General features: G+C 47.3%; 1 protein-coding gene across 1 annotated transcript in view; it reads right to left on the bottom strand.

Moving 5' to 3' along the window:
- The window catches only part of ZZEF1 (zinc finger ZZ-type and EF-hand domain containing 1), a 1,733,356-nt gene that overhangs the window by 777,095 nt on the left and 932,722 nt on the right, over positions 1–23,539 (bottom strand). Inside the window, exons 34-35 of the mRNA XM_086954803.1 lie at positions 14,487–14,625; positions 14,023–14,188 (exon numbers count right to left, since the gene is read on the bottom strand). Of these exons, the coding sequence (XP_086810929.1) occupies positions 14,023–14,188; positions 14,487–14,625 (305 nt within the window). The remainder of the gene's footprint in view (positions 1–14,022; positions 14,189–14,486; positions 14,626–23,539) is intronic.

The following is a 23,539-nucleotide window of genomic DNA, read 5'->3' as shown; positions in this document are numbered from 1 at the left end:
TCGACGTCAGGGCCCGGCAGTCGGAGCAGGATCGATCGTCGTGGTCGAGGCCTAAGCACTTCAGGCACCGGCGATGGGGGTCCGTGACCGACATGAGTCGGCCGCACTTCGAACAAGGCTTGAACCCGGGCATCCCTGGCACCGATAGTCGAGAGTCGACTAAAGAGAAGATCAAAAGATCAAAAAAGTTTTCAGTCAAAAAGTGACTGGGGGTAGAGCTTCTTCCGGATCTGCGCTAGCTGGCGCGGAAAAAAGAAGAACTGACGTCAGCGCGCATGGGCGCCGTCTAAGTACTCCGACGACGTCATCCCGGCGCTCACGACGCCGACGACGGACGCGGAGCCGCAGACGACGCCTACCGGCGCGCAGGGGTATTGCTACGCAAAAGTTTCCGGATCCAGTCTGACGCCTGGGGATATTCTAAGGTAAGGAATCTATCACTAACGTGTCTCTTTCAGATTCTCCGTGCAACAGCCCTTGAAACTGCAGGAGACGAAAAAGGCTTATCACACTTCCATAACTGGCTCTGTAATTGCCTCTTTAAAAGGAAGCATCGGCTCTACCACTGAAGAGGGAGAATGGAGTACCTCCGTTAAAATGTTTGATTTAAACTCTGCAGTTGGCGGTGCCAAATCTAAGAGTTCAGCAGCCTTTCTAATGATCATGTGATATGGTGCTACATCCTTTAATGGAACATCAGGAGCCGAGAAAAGCTGCCATTCCAGAGATAACTCCAAGCCACTTGCTTCTTTAAGTTCATCAAACAAATCATCAGTATCTTGTAACTCCCCTTCCTCCATTTCCTCTGCTCGATACCTTTGCTCCTCCAGCATCCTTTAAGCCTCCCGCGTAGATCTTATTCTCGGGATCGGCGTCGACAGAGCCACAATCGACTCTGACGGAGCCGGCGCTGTGTTCGGATCCGGAGGAACAGTCTGGAGCGTACGAGGTCGAGTAGGGACCGGAGCCGGTGAAGATGGAATCGGCGTTGATGACCTCGGTGCCGAGAAATGCCAAGACGGCGTCGCTGGCATAAAAGGCGCCGGTGCATATGTCTGAGGGACGCCCAGATTGAAGGCCATTGGACTCAAGGCACCAGATGGTGCCTCAGAGGGGTACATGGCTCTTGAAAAGACCCCATACATTACATTTAGATAATGCGTCGGGTCTTGACCCGGGCCTGGAAAGGGTGGATAGGGCCCCAGATTCTGCTCTTGTCGAGGAACAGCCGGATTCGGGTCAATCGGATCCGATGGATGATGCGCTGGAGTCGAAGACCCTTCAGGCAATAGAGCTTCTTCCTCCTCTTGAGGTGGAGAGTGCGCCGGGGATGGATTCTCCACAGGAGAAGGCTCACCTTCCGGATTCGGTGCAATAGGTGAAGGAGACACATAGTCCTTCCGATGTCGACGTTTTGGAGACTTCGACTTCGGATCCGACTCTCACTTCTTCTTCTTATGCTTCTTCTTGGATAGAGAAGCATGCCCCGAAGACCACCTCGAAGCAGACCTCGAGCGGGACCTCGAACGTTTCTTCCCCTTCAACTTCGCAACAAGCAGCTTCGCCTCTCTCTCTCAAAGCGCCTTTGGGTTCATCTTCTTACAAAAGGGGCATCCTTGGACGTCGTGGTCCGACGACAAACACCACATGCAGTCTTCGTGCGGATCCGTAATGGGCATCAACTTTCCGCGCTCCCCAGAAGGCTTGAACCCAGATTTCCTCGAAGACATTTTGACAGGAAACAAGATTAAACTCGAAAAAGACAACAGCAACAAAGTAACTAACGAGCTACTGAGGATCCCAAGAAAAACCGTTAGCGTCGCCGCCACCGAAAAAAGGGAACTGATGTCTTCACGCCGACGGAGTCGTATTATGGAGTCAGTGTCGTCAGCGGAGCCACGTGCGATGCCGTGCTTCTGTGACGTCGTCCATGTTGGCGTGAGGAGCTAAAAAATAATTTTTCGAATGTTACTGACGCAGGGGATGTTCACAAGGTGAGGAAGGAATCCACTGGCAGATGTATCCATCAGAAAAGCCAATCACTAATCCATAACAATAATTTACAGGGAGAGCATATGCCCTTTAGCACTGTTCAGCAGTGGTAAAGTTCGCAGAGGCAGAAAACCACCACCAACAGTTCAGAAAAAATACAGGAGGAAGGCAAAAAGGTCTGGGATGACCCTGCAAAAAGGGCCAAGTCCAACAGTGGATAGATAAATACATTCACCCCGGTGGCGGTAACCAAACACAGTAATTACATTTAGCTGGAGCAGGTCTGACCCAGTCTGAAGCACCTGGAGCCTTTATGCCAGACAGACATTATATTGCTGGCCATCAATTTCTTCAGGAAGGCTCTCAAGGCAAACAATGGAATGGTGGGCTCCGACGTAATGCTGCTGCATCAAGATTTGAGATAGGTGATCGATAGACTCGCTGAAGTGAAGGGATGGATGACAGAGTTAGAGGACACAATAAAAACCCCACACTGAACGGAATCCAAGTTGTCCATGACCAGGGGGTTGTAAGTGAGAGCAGAAGATAACATACCCAGCAGAAATAATGAACAGTTTCTGGGCTTTCTTGAGATCTGCAATGGAACCCCAAGTGAAAAATTCCTAGATGGGTGCTTAAAGATATAACTCAGGAGAGACTTGCTACATGTTTCACAATTGAACTGGCACAATCTACTTGTGCAAAGACCTCCACCAGTTGCGCCCCTCTGGCCCCTGATTATCAGTTTAATTAATCACAGGGATAGAGAGGAGGTGCTTCGGTCAACTTGTGAACACGCTCAAACTACTTGTGTGAAGACCTCCACTGGTTGCATCCTTCGGCCCTTGATTGCCCATTTAATTAATCACGAGGATAGAGAGGAGATTCTTGGGCCAATTGTGAACAAGGCACAACAACCAATGACTCAATTAACATTATTTTTCCAGACTACACGAGGCTTGTACAACAGTGGAAAATCTTTGAAGAAGTTAAAAGGAAAGTTAAGAGCCATGATTATTCGATAAATGCTTCTTTATCCTGCTAAGCTGAAAGATATCTAGCAATTCCAAACCATCTTTTTTTAAACATCTGAGGCAGTTTTGGGAAGAGGAAAGACATGGCATATGACCGCATGGACAATTGCCTTTGATACCAACCCATCCACCTTTGGCAGCACAGTCCTCGGGGAAGCCACAGACCTCCTCGCATACACAGAAACCACTACAGATCAACGATACCCCAGATTCAAAAGGCCTAGCCCGAACCACGATGGATTGGAAGGAACTTACACATGAAACTGGCTCCATGTACACAAATCAGGAGCTACTCCTCTGTCCACTCCATCTCTACAATCTGGCTGTAACCTACCGTTCTGTATGTATGACAAAGCCCTCATGTAATAGCGTCAAGGCTTAGCACTGTCTGCAGCCCGTCCGCGCCTGATCCGCGCCCAGCGCCAGACCCCCTGGCCCTCGCATTGCCCAGCCCTCCCGCATTACTTACGACGCCTCCACCCTCCTAGCCCTTAACCCCGGCCGCTCCCCCAACTGCATCCAAGCCGCTCCTGGACTCACCCATGGACCCTTCTCTTGCAACTCCTGCAAGTTCGACGGCACCAAAACCAGCTCCTCATCTACCAACACCAATCAGAGACCTGACACCAACCACCTAAAATGCATCCTGCTCAACACCCGCTCGGTCCACAGACACGCCATCGACCTCTGGAATCTACTCGACACCATCTCACCGGACGTCGCCTTCCTAACAGAAACATGGATGAATGCCTCTTCAGCCCCAGACATCGCCATTGCCATCCCGGAACGATACAAGATCATCCGTAAGGACCGCATCGAGCAAACAGGAGGAGGCATCGCTATCGTCCATAAGAACTCCATTCGCATCTCAACCAGCTCAGACGTCAACCTTGCCAGCGCCGAACACCTCCACTTCCAGATCCACACCGACCCCAAGACCACACTCAGAGGCACCCTCCTCTACCGGCCTCCAGGACCCTGTGCACAATTCAGTGACGACATCACTGACTTTATCACCCCACACGCCCTCCCCTCCGAGGACTACATTCTATTGGGAGACCTCAATTTTCACCTGGAAAAGAGCAACGACAGCAGCGCCACCACCCTTCTGGACAATCTTGCCAACCTCGGACTCAAACAACTGGTCACTACCCCCACCCACATTGCAGGTCACACACTCGACCCTATCTTCACTTCCAGCAAACATGTCTCCTTCAGTCACACCACAGCTCTTCACTGGACGGACCACAGCTGTGTTCACTTCACCTACAATAAGACCACAATCCACAACCATCCTCAACCCACCATGCGAAGAAACTGGAACAAAATCACCATCGACCAGATCTCCTCATCGCTTCTTCTAAACCCCCCCGCCCACTCCTCAAACCCCGACCAAGCAGCCATTAACCTCACCCAATGGATATCCAACAGCGCCGACATCCTAGCACCGTTGAAAAAACGTCAAAGCAAACCAGGCAGCAAAATCGCCTCCTGGTTCAACGATGATCTTAAGAAATCGAAGAAACACTGTCGCTCCCTCGAGAAGGCCTGGAAAAAAGACCCAAACACCTGCACCAGGGACGCCTTCAAAAACGCCACCCGCATACACCACCAACTAATCCGGTCTGCCAAGAAAGCCGCATTCAAAGACCGTCTAGATAACAACGCCCACAACAGCAAGGAGTTATTCAACATCGTCAAAGAATTTACCAACCCATCAGCCAACTCCAACGACATCACCCCCTCCCAAGCCCTCTGCGACTCCCTAGCTTCCTTCTTCCACAACAAAATCGCAGACATCCACAACAGCTTCGACAACCGACCCGGAGACCAACCCACCCAACCTTCTGCAGGACCTTCACCCCCCCTGAACATCCTCAATGACTGGAACCCAATCTCCACTGAGGACACCATCCGCCTGATGAACTCCATCCACTCAGGATCCCCAACTGACCCATGCCCTCACCACATCTTCAACAAAGCAGACTCCATCATAGCACCATACCTCCGAGATGTCATCAACTGCTCCCTCAACTCCGCCACCTTCCCGGAAAGCTGGAAACACGCAGAACTCAGCGCCCTTCTGAAAAAACCCACAGCCGACCCCACCGAACTCAAAAACTACCGCCCCATCTCGCTTCTTCCATTCCCGGCCAAAGTCATTGAGAAAGCTGTCAACAACCAACTCGCCTCCTTCCTCGAAACCAACAAATCCCTCGACCCCTCACAGTCCGGCTTCCGAGCCAAACACAGCACTGAGACCGCACTTATCGCAGCAACAGACGACATTCGAACTCTACTGGACAATGGAGACACAGTCGCCCTCATCCTCCTCGACCTCTCCGCTGCCTTCCATAGCACCCTTCTACAGCGCCTCAGAAACTTAGGAATCCAAGGAAAAGCACTGGAATGGATCACCTCGTTCCTCACCGGAAGAACCCAGAGAGTCCGCCTCCCACCATTCAAGTCAGAGGCCTCTGAAGTCATCTGCGGCGTGCCACAAGGATCGTCACTCAGCCCCACCCTCTTCAACGTATACATGAGCCCCCTTGCGGCCATCGCTCGCCAACACAATCTCAACATCATCTCCTACGCGGATGACACTCAACTGATCCTATCACTCACCAAAGACCCTATCACCGCCAAAACCAACTTACACGAAGGAATGAAAGAAGTAGCCGAGTGGATGAAGCACAGCCGTCTGAAACTGAACTCAGACAAAACAGAAGTCCTCATCTTAGGCACCTCCCCCTCCGCCTGGGATGACTCTTGGTGGCCAGAAGCCCTTGGAAAAGCACCCATCCCGACGGACCACGCACGGAACCTGGGCGTCATCCTGGACTCCTCACTCTCGATGACCAGACAAGTCAACGTCGTTTCATCATCTTGCTTCAACATTCTTCGCATGCTCAAAAAAACATTTCGCTGGATCCCCACCGAAACTAGAAAAACGGTCACCCACGCACTGGTTACGAGCCGCCTGGACTACGGAAACACACTATACGCCGGTACCACCGCAAAACTCCAGAAAAAACTCCAACGCATCCAGAACGCTTCAGCCAGGCTCATACTAGACATCCCGCGTAAAGAACACATCTCTGGTCACCTGAAAAACCTCCACTGGCTCCCCGTAAATAAGAGGATTACTTTCCGCCTCCTAACCCACGCACACAAAGCACTTTACGAACTTGGACCCGAATGCCTCAACACACGATTGTCCTTCTACACCCCCTCCCGTCAGCTACGATCCTCCAACCAAGCCCTTGCCACTGTACCTCGCATCAACAAAACCACTATGGGAGGTAGATCCTTCTCCTACCTGGCAGCTAAAACCTGGAACTCACTTCCCACTCACCTTCGCCTTACTCAGAACCACCTAGCATTCAGAAAACAACTTAAAACTTGGATATTCGACAAGTAATTCCCCACCCTTCCTCTAGCGCCTTGAGACCCTATGGGTATGTAGCGCGCTATATAAATCTCTTGACTTGACTTGACTTGGCAAAAACGTCTACAGTCTCCTTTGCTCTCGCAATTGTGATTGAACCACTAGTGAAGTGGATTAGCGTAGATGGCCAGATGAAAGGGTTTGAAGCTAATTTGGAACACTATGCTTAGTGTAGTGGCTAGCGAGGTTAGGGCACGGGGTGCACAACAATGGGTACCTCCCTTTACCTACTTGATTACTTATTTATTTAGTGACCCAAGCAGACCCTCGTTGAGGGATAGCACCGGTGTTTTCACGTTTTTTTTTTAAAATTTCAAATCATTTTTTTTATTTTAAGAAATGAACAAATAAATATTGATAAACACAATAGTAACGATAAACACAAGGTAAGATAATAACCAAGGGCAAACAAGAAGAGTGCTAGCAAATCATAAGAAATACAAATACAAAGTACAAAGTAAATAGGAAACAACAAGTTACTCAAGTGCCTTATCATGGAATCGCAGTGAAGCTACAGTGACATACAGGTGGACAGCCAAACACAGTTGTCACACAGATAGGAATAAAAATACTATACAGTACAGGTGTATCAAGCAATTACAGTTTTCATAGTTGTAGTAGTAGAAAATACAATACAGTACAAGAGTGTCACCGCAGTGAAGAGTGGCTCAGTGGTTAGAGGCGGCAGACCCGGAAGCTGGGATCGACCGTGGACCAGGGTTCGATTCCCCGCCTCAGCTGGTCTCGGGCTCAAAATTCCACGGCCTCGACAATTCTCGCTCCGGTGCCTACTCGACTCACGGGGTCTCACTCTGCAACTCTGGGCAATAGCTTGCTTAATCTCCACGACGGCCCCTCGCGGCGGGATGCCTGGCTTTCACCCTGTGGACACCCTGCCGGGGCCTCTCACAGGGGAATACCAGGACGGGTTCCCTAAGCAAGCGCCAGGATGCCCTTTGGGTGACAGGTTGCGCTATATAAATACACCTACATTTACATTTACATATAGTATTCTATAAGCATTGCATTATGGGGAATTGAGACAAATTTCATGGAGGGTCATATGAGAAGGAAAAGGCGTCAAAGGACTTCCACAGATTCCGGTGTATTTACGCCATGGAGAGATGTGAAGTGCGACGTTGTCTGCTCCTCTAAGGAAGGATAACCATTCTTGCCACATCCTAAATGAGACTTCTTTTGAGTTTTTCCACTTATTCAGTATAATTTTACAGGCTAAAATGAGCATAAGATCTAACAAGTATCGATCATTCACATCTGTGATATTAGGATCTAGAGCACCTAGTACGATATAGGAAAATTCCCTTGGTGGGGCTATGTTGAAGGTTTTGCTTATACATTCGTAAATCTTGTCCCAATATCTTTGTAGGATAGGGCAATGGAAGAGCATGTGGGCAAGGTTGTCGACGTGGGATTTGCAATTCCAGCATGTAAGTCTCTAACTGAGAATAAGTTTAAAGATCCTCTTGGGGGTCCAGTATGTCCTATTTATTAATATAAGTTTGGTTTGAGATAATATTGGAGAGATTTTATTCGAGAAGGGGGTGGTATGTGTCCTCTCCTAGTCGAATGGGATATTTCTAGAATTGGCTTCGGATTCCCATTTTTCTTCACACTTCATGTAGGATTTGTGAAGGCTTAGGGGATAGGAGTTTATATATTTTAGAGACGGTGTGTCCTGACTTTAGTAGCTGTGGCATCTTTGAGAGTATCGACGGATCGAAAGGTTTAATAGAGCGCATCGTGAGGAGTGATTTTAGTTTGAGGAATTTATCAAAATCTATCTGCTTTAGCCTGTGACTAGACTGAAGTACGGAGGGTCACTGTAAAAAGGTCTGACTAGATGTATGCAGTTTTTAGACCAATGTTCCCAACTGAGCATCCCTCCATCACCTTCAGGTTCGGGTTGCGCCAGAGAGAGGACAAGTTGGATTTGTTAGTTGTTAGTGTGGAGAAGTGTTCCAGTCGTAGTAGGGCTCTTTTAGTGTTAAGCAAAATATATTTGGAATGGGGTAAGGAGAATATATCCATGATGAGGAGAGCAGGCAAAGGCATGTCGTTGATGATTGATCATTCTATGTTCATCCAGATTGGGGTGTAGTAAGCCTGAGGGAGTAGCCAGTTAGATCCCTGTTTACAAAGATACGCGGTTTGATAGTTAATAAAGTTCGGAAGGCCAAGACCACCTTTTTCTTTGGGTAATTGAAGTTTTTCATAGATATTCTGGGTCTCTCACCTTGAGGAAATCATTTGAAAACATCATTGGTAGTATGCTAGCTAGTTAACAAGAGGAATAACCATCATTTTTAATGTTTCAGCTCTTCCCCACCAGGACAGAAATGTTGGTGACCAACCATCTAACAATGTAGAGATTTTCTTGAAGAGAGCCTTTTCATTGGTCTGAAGGTGGTGATCAGATCACTTGTGAAATCTAAGCCTAGGTATTTCGAAGCACTTAGGTTGCCATAAGAGACTTGAGTTACCAAGAATTTCTTTCCCTCCAAGGTTATTCAGGAGTTTTACTTCGTCGTGTCTTTGTTCAACTTATAACCAGATAATGCATCAAAGTCAACAATTGAGGACATAAGTGCGGGGATAGCAGCCTCTGCATTCTCAGAGACAACTAACACGTCATCAGCGTAAGCAGTTATTTTGACTGTGTAATTGTTTAACCTCTTCGTTGCATGGTGTTTTCCCCTCGCTGTGCGGGGGGAGGGGGGCCCATGCTGGTGATGAGCTGAGCTCGACAAGAGGCACAGCGGAGCTGCCCTCATGAGGAGCTGAGCTCGCCATGGCTGCACCCGATTTTAGAACGTTCAGCACAGCGGGGAAATTAGCCCCGCGTGCGAACATTCCAACGGCCGTGACGAGCTCAGCTCGATATGAGTACAGCTCAGCTGTACTCCATGACGAGCATGGATGGTGTTAAATGTATTCCTGTGATCTGTTTATTGTTCTTCAGATGATAGAGGAAAGGTTCAATTGCAAGGAGGAATAGAGAGGGGGAAAGAGGGCATCCTTGCCTTGTTCCCTGTTCTAATTTGAAGGAAGATGAGAGGCAACTTCTTGCTCTGAAACTGGCCGAGGGATTAAAATATAATGCCATTACTATACGCTTAAAAATCTCACCCAAATTTATCAAGTGTTGCTTCCAAGTAGGCCCAATCAACTTTGTCGAAAGTCTTTTCGGTATCCAAAGTGATAGCAACTGTTGGTGAGTCAGTAAGTTTGGCTTTCTCTAGGACATGAGCTAGGATATAATTAATAAGTATTAATATTATCACTAGATAGCCTGTTTTTAAAAACGAACTTGTGAGGCTTGGATGAGTTTGGGTAAAACATTTTGAAGGCGCTTAGCGAGGATCATTGCATACATTTTGCAGTCTAAATTAATTAGAGATATCGGCCTGTAATTTTTAGGGCGTTTTGGGTCCTTACCCTCTGGGAATTACTGCTATGATTGCTTCTGCTGGTGTCCCATTAATCTGGCCAGAGTTACTAAATGTGTTGAACAAGTTTAAAAGTGGGAGAGTCAGTGTCGAGGACAAGCATTTATAAGATTTGGTGTTAAATTCATCAGGGCCCGGAGGCTTTCCAAGTTTGAGTGCCTTTATGGAGCTTTTGATTTCTGAAGCGGTAATTGACTTGTTCATTTCAGTTTTTTCGTGTTCTGAGAGGGTATGTAGTGTGCATTTGCTTAGGTAGTTCTGTGTTTTTGTACTATCCAGGTCCTGGTTCTTACTATACAGAGTGCTATAGAAATTCTTAAAAATGTCTGCAATTTAGTCAGGGTCAGAGTGAGCTAAACCGTTTTGGTCTATTAGAGACTTAATAGTGGTCGTCTGCAGTTTAAACTTTAAGTATGATGCTAAGCTCTTCCATGCTCACATAGGGTTTTAGGAAAACCCGTCTGACTCATTGAAAATATCCCTGAGCTCCTCCCTGCGTCAAGACTAGGTTCTTGACGTGAGGAGGCACCCATATGATGATGCATGACACCTTTGGTGTGCAAGGGGAACCATCATTAAAAAGGGATCACCCCCCCCCCCTCAGCAAGGTTAACACATTTCCCTCACACTCCTGTTCTAGACCCATGGGTTGTTTTGTGATAAACATTAATAAACCAGGCCATCCCACAGATTGCTGTTCTTTCTTACTGTCCTATATCCCTTCTTAAGATCGATGTTAAAATGTTAGCAAAAGTCTTGATTAATGGTTTATCACAGGTAATTTCCTCCCGGGTCCAGTCAGACCAATCAGGATTCATGGAGAAACGAGCTACCAAGAATAAAATTAGATGCCTTTATAATGCCTTGGCGAAAAGACTGAAATAGCATAGTGTAATTTTAATTGCTGACTTTGAAAAGAAATTCCACTCTGTGGTCTGAGATTATCCATTTACCCCACTGACCAGGATTAATATTGGTCCCAATTTTATTAATTATATCTGGTTATTATATGCAAATATGTCAACAAAGGCCAGAGTGGCATGAGAAAAACAAGTTACCTTTGTTAACACCCGTTCTGGTGTAGACTATCTAGCCACAGATTCCTCACCCTTTAACCCCTTGCCCGCGGCCAGAATTACGCTCCTGTGCGGCGCATTCCGATCGCGGTCGTGACGGCTCCCGGCCGTCATCAGCACACGAGCACTGTGACGCATGACGGATGGATGCCGTCATCAGCACGCAAGGGGTTAAATATTGCCCAGGCGTCAGACTAGATAGGTAAACTTTTCAGCTGAACTTCTATGTCATGGTAGGTGGGTCAAGGCCGCTCTGCACTGACCTAGTTCCACACCAGAAAGGATATATGGAGCCTGACATCAGTTCCATTCTTTCCGCACCTCTTGATGTGGATCTGAAGCTTCTTCTCCCTTCTGTATAACATGTGGCACGAGGTCGGGTTGTCCACTGTTCCTTTTGCTCTTCGCTGTTGTAATTGAACCATTAGCTAGGTGAATTACAGTAGATGCCCAGATGAAAGGACATGAGTGGCAGGTGGGTGGCTGATAGAGTGGCTCTCTTTAGTGATGATGTTTTAGAATTCCTGATGGACCCGAAGTGCTCCAGCTGCGAGCCCTACACATTTTTCTGATTTTTGGGACAGACACTGGCCTCAACTTAAACAAAGAAATGATCAGTGTATCAAGTGGGCAAAACTCACAGGACCATGGCTGACTCGAGATCTACATGTGACCAGAGGGGGGTTAAAATACCTTAAGGTCTATGTCACTCAAGACATTTGGTTGGCATGGGATAGGAACAGTTACCCTATTAATGAAAAATTGATGGCAATACGTTCTGGGAAACACATCCAGGGTTTTCTATACAAACTCGAATTCAAGTGATCCAGAAGGTCACACTATTACATTTATTTATGGAGGTGTGATAAACCCCTCGACCAAACATATTTAGGAATCAAAGAGACAAAAGCAGAGACTGGGGGTGGGGTCAGAAGTGAACTACAGAAAAGCCCCTGTGGGCTGAGAAAAGATTAACTCAAGTGAAAACAAAGGATTCAAAAATTGGAACACTGTAGGAATATCTCAGCTGGGATAAGTAATATTAGGAACTGTGCTGAAATAATTTGTGGACCTACAAGGGTAATACGATCTTCATAAGAGTCAATTCTTTTGTTGTCTTGAGCTCTGTCATGCGACAAAAGACCTCTTTGTGACCGGCAAGATCAAGGCATGATTTTAGCCCACTTGAAGCAAAACCGCTGCTTGGGTAATTAAAAGCAAAAGACACATGCTTGATGGACAGAATGCTGAACAAATCAACGCATTCACCCCCAGTCAAGAGATCTGGGTTAAATCCATCATTCTTTTGCTCACCATGCCACCCCAGGTTAGACCTGGCCATATGCAAATCAGCCTTGACCCCATGCCTCATGGGAACAGCCCAGCCCAAACTGCCAAGCCAGGTCCTCCTTGGACCGGAAACAAGACATTGACTCAGTGTACTGTTTTTGTGATCCATGTTTTGTCTATTGTACAGATACTTATGTGGCTCTTCCTGAAGAAGGCGTAGTGCACGCCGAAACGTGTGTAGAGAAAAATCGCATATCTACAACTTTCAGCCACTTGTGGTCCATACCAGTAGAATATTCCTTTTGTTTTGTATTGTTGTGGGTTATTTGTTTCATGGTATTGTCTAAACTGAATATTTCATTAATTTGTCAAATGTGTTTACATTGTTGGTTTATATGTCATGTTTATGCTTTATCTTGGTTGTCAATATCCAAAAACAATTTTTTAATTTGATATGAATAAAAAGTTATTTTAACCTATTGTTGCAGCACACTGAGCCTATTTTGTTATTATCATTCCATGTATAAGACTTGATACACAAATAGTACCTAGTTGCCTAGGAATGTTACTTTATTAAGACAAGCAGGACACCTGCTATTAGGACAAAAATACATATTTTTGTTTACGCAATAACTAAATACAAAAAAGGCATGGCAGTGCAAAAAACATATAGTCCAAATGAAATATTGTTTTAGGAACCTAATAACTCAAACAGGTGTGAGTATTACATCTTCACTCCGTAAATATCATAAATCAATGCCACTCCAAGTAGGAAACAGAGTATCTAGAGCAGTGTGGCTAAATGATGATTGGGCCACAGCCACATAATCATACTGCCATTATTTAAGCAGATAGGAAAGGGCAAGTAATGATAGCTCAAGGTAAGAGTAAGTAAAAAATGTAATATTACCAGGAATATAAAATGTACTAAGAATCTTATAAGGATGCTTTTCTCATGATTAAATGAGGTGGACAAGGCAAGGGTCTCCCACTGACCAACCCTTCTAACAATAAAGTAATTTGATGAAAAGCTCAATGAAAAGTAACATGACTGAAATAAATGTTCAGTCCTACGAGTAAAATATGCACAAATGAGGTGACATTTATTCCCTGAGAAACATATGTTGCATGATTTCTTCACTGACCCAATTTGTTACAATTTGGCAGAGCAAAACTGCAGTAAAGTGGTTCAACCTCTTAAGAAAACATGAGGCTTAGATGCAGGGATAGCAGCTTTTGGAAATGCCTACATAGACATGAGGGCTGTTTAACACTAATGAACTGTCAATGTATCCAGTAACGGTGATTGAAAGCCACTTGAGGACATGAGGAGACAAAGCAGATTTAACTCCTTCAGATCGGTTCTGAGGCCAAATAACACTTACAAAAAAAAACTCAAGTCAGAAAAAAATGAGGATTAAAGAAAAATATATATTTTTAAATTGCTTCAAAGTTGCAATCAACTACCTTAAGGAAGAAAAACAGAAACACTAATTATAGTAGTCCGATATCTTCTGGCAGAGATACAGGGTTTAGATGCTCTAGGATTTATCAACTTTTCTATAGCTTGAACACCCTTAGGTTTCATGGTCAAATTATTATCCAGCCAGCACAGAAGATAGATTTCAAATAGTGAGAACTAGCTGGCCTGCTACAAGCAAATATTTGTTACTACTTTATTAAATTGATGTAGAATATATGTATTTTTACAGTACCTGTCAGAATACCTCTTTGTAAAATAGCATCCGTAACAGAGATCAAAGTCATCACACACATTACAGTTGATCCTGTGACCTATTATGAGTCCTTGACAGTGATCACAAGCGTATTCCATGTTCACCATGTCATGATCATCTTCATGTCCCTCAGGTTTGACACCACCTTACAAAATAAATTATGATTTAGTCAAACTAAATTTACAAAACAGGAAAGAAATACATTCTAGAAAACAGTTTCGTGAAGGAAATATGTTGTGTGTCGGACGTTTGATTTAGACACTACATTAAAAAAAACACCAGTTACACAAGTCAGTTATCAACTACAGCTGTGGAAAAGCAAAGTAAACAGCAGATGAAGAATGAAAACTGTATTTATAGAGGAACTTTCAATAGGAATTGCATATGAACGTTCTAAATTAAAATACATTCACAATTTGTTGACAATGGATTGATCAGCTTACCCAAGAAGCAGGTTTTACATAGATCCATGTCATTGCACTGCAGACAGCGGTACCGATGCCATGGCGCAATTTTGTCACATCCATCACAAGAGATTTCGACGTTTAGCAGATCACAGTAGCGAGCAATAAACATATGCATCTAGAAAAGGAAAGGCCCACAGCCAAACAACATTAGCTATTTACACACCTTCAGCATTCAATGTTTCAGTTCTTTCACTAATTTTTAACTACAATTATAGTGTTTTAGTACTCATATAGTGACATCTCCAATTTCTGAATGATTGTTCTACTTCTTTGTGAAGGTCTGCTGCAACCTGAACAGTGAAGTCTTTGACATTAAAGAACACATAAAACTATGTGTAAAAAGCTTATAAGAGAGGTAGGTGAATCTCTAGAACCACATCACCACTTAACGAGCCCAACTGCAAACCATCTGTGGGATCTCAAAGACCTTTTTCCAAAGTGCCACCACTCAAGTAGTCCCGGTTTGACACAATATGGTCATTGGCTGCATAAACATTACTCAGCGCAACTTCCCCAATAAACCACTTCCTTAAATGCCTCAGTCTGATTCTGCACAGTACACCACTTTCCCACTTGAAATCCTCCATTAGGCAGATCAGAAAACACCGTCTGTGACATACCCCTCCAATTATGCTGATCCAAAAAAATGCATTAACGCATCCAGTTAAACCCCAAAGCTAGGTTTCAGAATAACCTTCCACTGAAAACTATCCCTCACCTAAAATGGGCCACAATAAATCTCACTCAGCCCAGAAACATATACTACATGCTCATCACTTACATACATTTTTCAAGTAGCAGAATGCACAAGTTACTTACTTGTGTAACGATATATCTGTAAGAGACATTAGTTATTGATAGATTCCTTACCTTAGAATATCCCCAGGCGTCAGGCTGGATCCGGAAAGTTTTTCTGCTTAGCAGCACCTCTGCACGCCTGTAGGTGGCATCCTGCGGCTCCACGTCCGTCGCTGGCGTCGTGGGCGCCCAGATGACGTCACGGAGAGTACTTAGGCGCCACCCATGCGTGCTGACATCAGTTCTGTACACAACTATTCCGCGCCGAAACGCAGAGCCATGCCAGGCAATAGGTGCATAAAACTAGGGCCCTAAAAGGGGATGACCTTAACCCTAGTAATTAGTTCGCAGAACAGGAAGGATGGGTGGGGTGGTAAGGGATCTATCACTAACTAATGTCTCTTACAGATATATCCTTACACAAGAAAGTAACTTATGCATCTGAAAGAGACACATTAGTAATAGATTCCTTACCTTAGAAGAGATACCCCAGCAATACCAACCTTGGTGGAGGGTTTGCAAACAGGATTACACCAAAAAGTCACGGAGCCCAGAACGGCCAAAGAAGCCGTCTCTCTGGAACGGACTGTCAAGACAGTAGTGCTTTGAAAAACTGGTGCAACGAGGCCCACGTAGCTGCCTGACAAATATCCTGCCAGCGGACACCGCGTCCCAAGGCAGTAGTGGCTGCTGGTTCACTGGTTGAATGGGCATGCAGTCCCACACGAGGCTTCTTCTTGGCCAAGGAGTAACACGATTTGATGCACAAAACGACCCACCGGGAGATGGTCCGTTTGTGCACGGTTCGACTTTCTTTGGCGCCCACATAGCCAACATATCCACCCGGAACTGCTGTGTACATGCAGATAGAATGCGAGCGCACGTTTTGGGTCCAGACGGTGGAGCCTCTCCTCTTCCCTTGAATGATGCGAAGGCAGAAAGAAGGTGGGCAAAGTGATGGTCTGCCTGATGTGGAAGGGCGTGACAACCTTTGGAAAGAAAGAAGGACTGGTCCTTAGAACCACCTTGTCTGGATGGACAGAAAGGAAAGGAGGTTTGGAAGAAAGAGCCTGGAGCTCACTCACTCTTCTGGCAGAGGTGACAGCTAACAGGAAAGCCGTCTTGAGAGAAAGAAGATGTAAGGGACAGTTATGAAGGGGCTCAAAGGGAGCGCACATCAGAAAAGTCAAGACAAGATTCAAGTCCCAATGAGGCATTATGAAGGGCATCAGTGGAAACGTATGTGTGAGGCCTTTATGGAAACGTTTAACAACCGGTACTTAAAAAGAGAAGGCTGATCTGGAAGCCGTAGAAAGGCAGAGATGGCCGAAAGATAACCTTTGATAGTGCCCAGAGCAGAGCCCTGCTGGGCCAAAGAGAGAAGGAACAGAAGAACCTCAGAAAGAGGGGCAGAAAGGGGTTCCACAGACTTTGCTGTGCACCATGCCACAAATCTGTTTCACCTGCAGGCGTATAACGTTTTGGTGGAGGGACGCCTGGCTGCCAGAATGACATCACAGACTTTGGGAGGAAGATCTAAAGGTGTCAACTGATGCCACTCAATCCCTATGCATGGAGGTGGAGGCTGGACAGGTGCGGGTGGAGGACCGTTCCCTGCTGCTGCGACAGAAGATCCTCCCGAAGAGGCAGACGGATCGGGGGATCGATGCTCATATGGAGCAGCTCGGGATACCAAACTCTTCTAGCCCAGTCCGGGGCCACAAGGATGACTTGGGCCCGGTCGCTCCTGATATTCTACAGCACTCTGGGCAGAAGCGGTATAGGCGGAAATGCGTACAATAGACCGCAGCTTCATCATGACAAAAAGCGACTCCGAGCGAGCGCCGCCTTGGAAATTCCAAAGCGCAGAACTGATTACATTGCGCATTCTCTTCGGTGGCGAATAGATCTAACCAAGGCTCTCCCCACTGCTGAAAGAGACCTTGCGCCACGTCCGAGTTCAGACACCATTCATGATACATCAAGCACCGGCGGCTGAGTTACGTCCACCCTGGCGTTCATAGAACCTGCCAGGTGTTGAATCACCACGGTAATGCCTTGACGTTCCAGCTATGTCCAGAGCCCACCCCACCCTGTTTGTTGCAATACCACATGGCGATGGTGTTGTCCGTGAACACCTGCACTACACTTCCCCGGACAGAGTGCAAGTGCCTTCAGTGCAAGCCGGATCGCACGCAGCTCCAGAAGGTTGATGTGGACCAGGGACTCCACCAGAGGCCTCTGATCTCCGCCTCACCCTGTGGCCTCCCCATCCCAGGAGGGACGCATCCGTCACCACTGTGTGCTCCGGTTGGGGAAGGGAGAGGGATCTGCCACTGACCCAATCGCGATTTGTGAGCCACCACTGCAACTTTTGTGCAGCGCCCTCCGGGATCTACCCTGATGCTGTGCCCACTGGAACTTCAGGTCCCACTCCAGAGCCTGCATATGCCACCTTGCATGTGTCACCAGCAGGATGCAGGAGGCCATCAGGCACAGAAGCCGAAGGGTCATCCTGACTGAAACCCGGGATAGAGGCTGAAAGAGTGGAATCATAGCCTGAATATCCCGGACTCGCTGTTCGGGAGGATAAACCTGAAACAGCGTTGAATCCAGAACCGCTCCGATGAAGGGGAGCTTCTGAGAGGGGCTCAGGTGCGACTTCGGCACATTGATGGAGAACCCCAGCAAATGCAGGAGGTCGACGGTAGTCTGGAGGTGGGTGTCGACTGCCTGGGGCGAGCCCGCCTTCAACAGCCAGTCGTCGAGGTAGGGGAAGACGGACACACCGACCTACACAGGTGAGCACCGATCACTGCCATCACCTTAGTGAACACCCAAGGTGCACTGGTAAGGCCGAAGCGGAGCACGGTAAACTGAAAATACTGGTGGGCAGGCAGGATGGGGATGTGGAAATAGGCGTCCTGCAAGTCTACGCCACCATTCAGTCTACAGGGTCCAGGGCAGCCAGGACCTGAGCCAGAGTTAGCATCTTGAACTTTTCCTTCCGGAGGAAACTATTGACGTCCCAGAGGTCCAAGATGCAGCGTAGGCCCCCCGCTTGTCCTTCTTTGGGACCAAGAATTAGTGGGAATAACAACCACTCCCTACTTCCTGAGCAGGAACCCGCTCAATGGCCCCCTTGGCCAAGAGGGCCGTGACCTCCTGACGGAAAAGAGCCAAATTATCCCAAGACATGCAGTGGTACCGCTGTGGCATGGCCGGAGGGGAGGACAGAAAGGGGAGCGAGTAACCGTGACAGATTATCTGCAGCACCCACTTGTCCGAGGTAATTTTGCACCAGTGGTGGAGGTGGTGATGACCCTGCAACCCACTGGCGTGGGGTGCTACCTGAAGCTCGGATCAGGAAGGCTTAGTTAGAGGCAGAAGCAGCGGGGTGGAGGTGGAATGACCCGCTCACTGGTTACCAGATCCGCCCCTGTGGAAGCTACGGCTGCGGCCACGCTGCGGCTGGTTCTGCACAGACTTAATGGAGGAGCGTGCTTGGGTGCTCCTACACCCTGGCGACGAAAGGAACGAAACCCGGACGTGGCAGGGGCCTTTGTGGAAAGACCCAAAGACTTGGCCGTGGCGCGCGAGTCTCCAAAGAAGTCCAGGGCATTGTGCACCTTGTCACCAAAGAGACGGGAGACATCAAAGGCATGTCCATGAGCAAGCTCTGGACATCAGGTGAGAACCCAGTGGAAAGCAAGCAGGTGTGGTGCCGCAACGCCATCGCCGTGGAAATTGCCCTGCCCAACGAATCAGCAGTGTCAAAACCACATCTGGTGGCAAACTTCGACGCATCCCTGCCCTCTGCAATCTCTTGGGAAAGGACAGCCTGGACCTCCTCAGAGCACTGAGGCAGTACCTCTGCCACTAATTCTCACACTGCCCAATAAGCAGGCGTTATTAACTGATCTCAACCCCAAACTGGCGGAGGAGAACAACCTCTTGTCATATTGGTCCAGCCTCTTAGAGTCCTTATCCGGCGGAGCCGAGGGAAAGGCACTCTGCGATGTTGAGGCCTAAAGGACCAGGCTCTCAGGCGTGGGGTGAGTGGTCAAGAAGGCGGGATCACCAGGAGCCGGACAATGACGCTTAGTGACGTTCTTATCCACCGGTGCCCCCGAGGCCGGCCGCAACCAAGTACCCAAGAGGACATCGGTAAAGGCCTCATTGAAAGGAAGCAGCGGCTACGACGACGTAGACTCCGCCTGTAGCACCTCCGTAAGGAGGTTGGTCTTAAGTGCCACCGTAGGGAGGTCAAGGTGGAGAACCTCCGCAGCTCGACGCAGCACCATGGTGTAGGAAGCGCCCTACTCCATAGTAGGCGGAGGGAATGCAAACTCCGGGTCCGAAGACATATCAAGTTCACCCGCACCTTGGAGGTCATCACCCCAATCCTGCTCGGAGTCACACTGCCGCGCAAGGGGGTCCTCGGAGCCATCCCAGTCCTCGTCTGGCTCCGAGGTAGAAGGAGTCGGCCGCGGCGGTGGGGCCGGAGAGGGGGCCAGCGGCGCTGGAAACAGCACCGGGATCGGCGCCAGCCGGGGCCGCCCTGGAGCCGCATCCCAATGCGTATCCCAGGCCGGAACAAAATTGTCCTGGAACCAGGGCAGTGGCGGGACAAACGCACTCAGTGCGGCGCCTGTGGCGGCACTGGGGCCGGAGTTGAGGGCAACGCCGGGGCCAGAGCCGGTGGTGCTGCACCGTGTGGCGCTGGGGCCGGAGCCGAGGGTGCTGAATCCAGAGGCTCTGGGGCTGGCGTTAGACAGGACAGGATCTGGACACGGGACCGCGGGGCCCGCAGGCGCGCCGGCAGGAGCCCGAGGCCTAAACAGGCGGTCCATGGCAGCAAGAAACTCTTGCATCGGTTCGGAAGTCGCTGCCGGACCCGGGTATAGCGGGGAGGCCGCGGGACTCCTAGGCTCCGGAGGAACCACAGGGGCGGAGCCCCTGTCCCCCTCCGAGGAGTGACGTAGGGATGTCGGGGAGCGAACATGCTTTTTCGACTTCTTCTTATGGCGTCGCTTACCGCAATCTGAAGGTGAAGACTTCCGAGTCCAAGGAGCGGAGGTGGTCCCGCGAGAGGTCCCGCGAGCGGCCCCTCGACCCGGAGCGGTGGTGAGAGGAGTGCCAGACCTCCAGCAACTTCAGGCGCCGCACCCGCAATGCCTTCGGGACCGTGGCACGGCAGTCCCGACAATCCCGGGAGTCATGGTCCTGCTCCAGGCAGTAGAGGCAGACATCATGGGGGTCAGCCACCGACATATTACGTTGGCACGACCCACAAGACTTAAAGCTGGGCATCCCTACGTGCACCAGGAGACAAGAAAAGGTGACTAAAAGTCTCAAAAAAGTGGTCTAAAGATGACCTAGGTACGTGCTCAATCCGGATCTGTGCTTTTGGCGCGAAAAAATAACTGACTTCAGCGCGCATGGTTGGTGTCTAAGTACTCTCCGTGACGTCATTTCGGCACCCACGACGCCAGTGACGGACGCTGAGCCGCAGGACGCCACCTAATGGCGCGCAGAGGTACTGCTAAGCAGAAAAACCTTCCGGATCCAGCCGGACGCCTGGGGATATTCTAAGGTAAGGAATCTATCACTAACGTGTCTCTTTCAGGTAACTCAAGCATGGTTTAAAGATCCACTTGATCACTAGTGCTTAAGAATTCAGTTTCCCAGAGTTGTAAATCATCCATGGAAAGAGCAGCGCCCAAAGGTGGGAGAGGGGGGTGGTTGGAAGCTTGAGATTATCTGGTCGACATTGAACTTCGGATATTTACCGATATAACCAACATCATACTTTCCTCTTTCTGGTGCAATGCTGCTCACTATACCGCCAACTGGAACAACTCAGTACCCTTGGGATGAAGCTTGGAGAACTCTCTGAAATGACCCACAACCGGCATATTGTCGTCATGGGGGCCTTAAACATTTACAACTTGGTGTTCATGTGCAAAAACATTTTTGCAATTACAGATCCCATGATCCGTAAAATCATGTTTTACGACCAAAACATGACTTTTTGCTATTTACCAAACTCTTTTGACAATTCAGAAAAGAATTTTTCAAATCACAAACTGTTTTGAGACTTGTTCTAAAAACTACATTTAGGAGGGGCTTGAAAGGGGCATTCCCGATTAATTGCTCACCACTGTGAGCTGTATCAATAATTTGTGACCGCAATTGTTGTTGCAAATCACTGAAAAGGTACCACAACTCAATGGAGGAGGTAACTCATTCTCAAAAGAGGTAGCATTCCTCGTTGGAGAGCTTACAACTTTCCCCTTGGGAAATGTGTCTAATATCTTCGGAGGGGCGGGAGTTGGGAGAGGAGGAGGCACTGTTCATGGGGCACACTGCCTCTTCTCATGTTAACTCCTCTAAAGGTCTTCCAAATGGCACCATTTTGTTTAAACTGTACCTGCTCCTTTAAGGAACATGGGCTGATAAAAAAAAAAAAATCAGGTTTTGGAATTCGAGCACAGTGATGGTCCTCTGCCGTCCCTCAAGGACCACCATTCTTGTGTCCCTAGTCAATCACAGGGTGTTGTAAGCACCAACCTGCTTAATTAATATTAATTACACACTTCATTCTAGGACCTGTTGCAATGATCATAACAAAATCACAGGCATGTTGCAAGACGTCTGTGTGCAACTAGCACCTATACTTTTTCACCAAGCACGACTGTGCCCCTATGGCACCAGCCTTCCTGGGGCATTTATTCGGTCTGTCTTTACCTTCTTGTGGTGTTTTAACTTACTAATGTTCGACCTCAGTTCTGCTCATTTAATTAACTTGGTCCTTATCACTGCAAAGCAATATCTCTGCATTTGAATGACAGATTATTTCTCACAGCATTTAAGATGAAAGATGCCAACCCTGGAGAGCTATAGTTACAGTTAAGTAACTAATTTCCATGACCCAAAGCACACTTCATAATACAGCAAGAACAGTTCAGTGTGGAAAACCAGAGCATGCACAGCTCTCTATACGTTGCTCTCCACATTCCTGTACAACAAAAAATATCCCTATATCCCATGCGTTTAAAAGTTGTGCTTTATAACATTCCCATTAGCAATTTTCCATTAAATTTCAATATATAAAACATAATACATTTCAGCATACATTTTCTCCTTATTATCACAAGTATAATAAAAAAATAAATACTGTATATTCAGTCTTTACATTTTTACGATTGTAAAACAATTGTAACTGCACTGGTTATTCTAATCACTCACCCACACATACTTGTTTGTAATCACACGCATTGCGCCACATCTATCTTCACTCACTGCCTGGAATCAGTCCTGACTAACACAAGCAAAATTGTCTTCTACTTGAGTAAGATATCTCTACCGCTCCACAGTGTGCAAACATATGCTCTACAGTTTCTGCACATTTTAAACCCTTATATTAGCTTGTGTCCTAGATCTTCTAACTCATTTGTGTGTAAATTATAATCTGAAGCGCTTAAAGAAATTAGATTTCAGTGTTCAATTTGCATAAACAGCTTGTGATTAAAGTTGCTGTTCAAATTATTAATTGTAAGTGAAGCAAGTCTAATTTTTTTGTGGTGACTACCTGTTTGTGAATTAGGAAGACAGAAAAACTGTCTGAGGAGCTGCGAAGCCTACCATTGACACATTCTTTAAGTTCTGTGTCACCCATTGTTACAGCCACTGCAAAGCAATATCTCTGCATTCGAATGACAGATTATTCCTCACAGCATTTAAGACAGCTCTCAAAATCTTGTGTAGTGGTCTCTGGGACGAAAGTGAACAAAAATAAGCTCACAGTAGGTTTTGAAGTATCCAAAGTTAGGCAGCCAGTATGTCTCCGAAGATAAGGGAGTGAGACTACATAAATGCAGCCGTCGAAGCAGTGTACTGGTTCTAGGTAGATGCAATAAAGACGTGATTTTTGGACTGCACTGGGTCTACTAAGCAAATGATTTCTGAAAATGGCATCATGACACACAAGTCAGGAATCAGTTGTAACGTCACACCTGATTGACCTTTAAGGTCCAAAGCGGCTAAAATATTGAGACAGATCTCTGAACGTTCTAGACATGAAAGATAATATTTCAGGCTCATCTTCAACTTAACACCAATGAGGGGCAGTGGCTACAAAATTTGTGATAGGCTTTCAACCATGGAGTTTAACTGCCTCACATATACATATCTCTATTCAAAATTTCAGTACTCTGAATGAAGAGCTG

Source organism: Lissotriton vulgaris, chromosome 2_1 (genome assembly GCF_964263255.1).
Source record: "Lissotriton vulgaris chromosome 2_1, aLisVul1.2, whole genome shotgun sequence".
Classification (NCBI taxonomy): Eukaryota; Metazoa; Chordata; class Amphibia; order Caudata; family Salamandridae; genus Lissotriton; species Lissotriton vulgaris.
The sequence above is the reverse complement of the archived record's forward strand: the minus strand, read 5'-3'. Positions and strand labels throughout refer to the sequence as shown.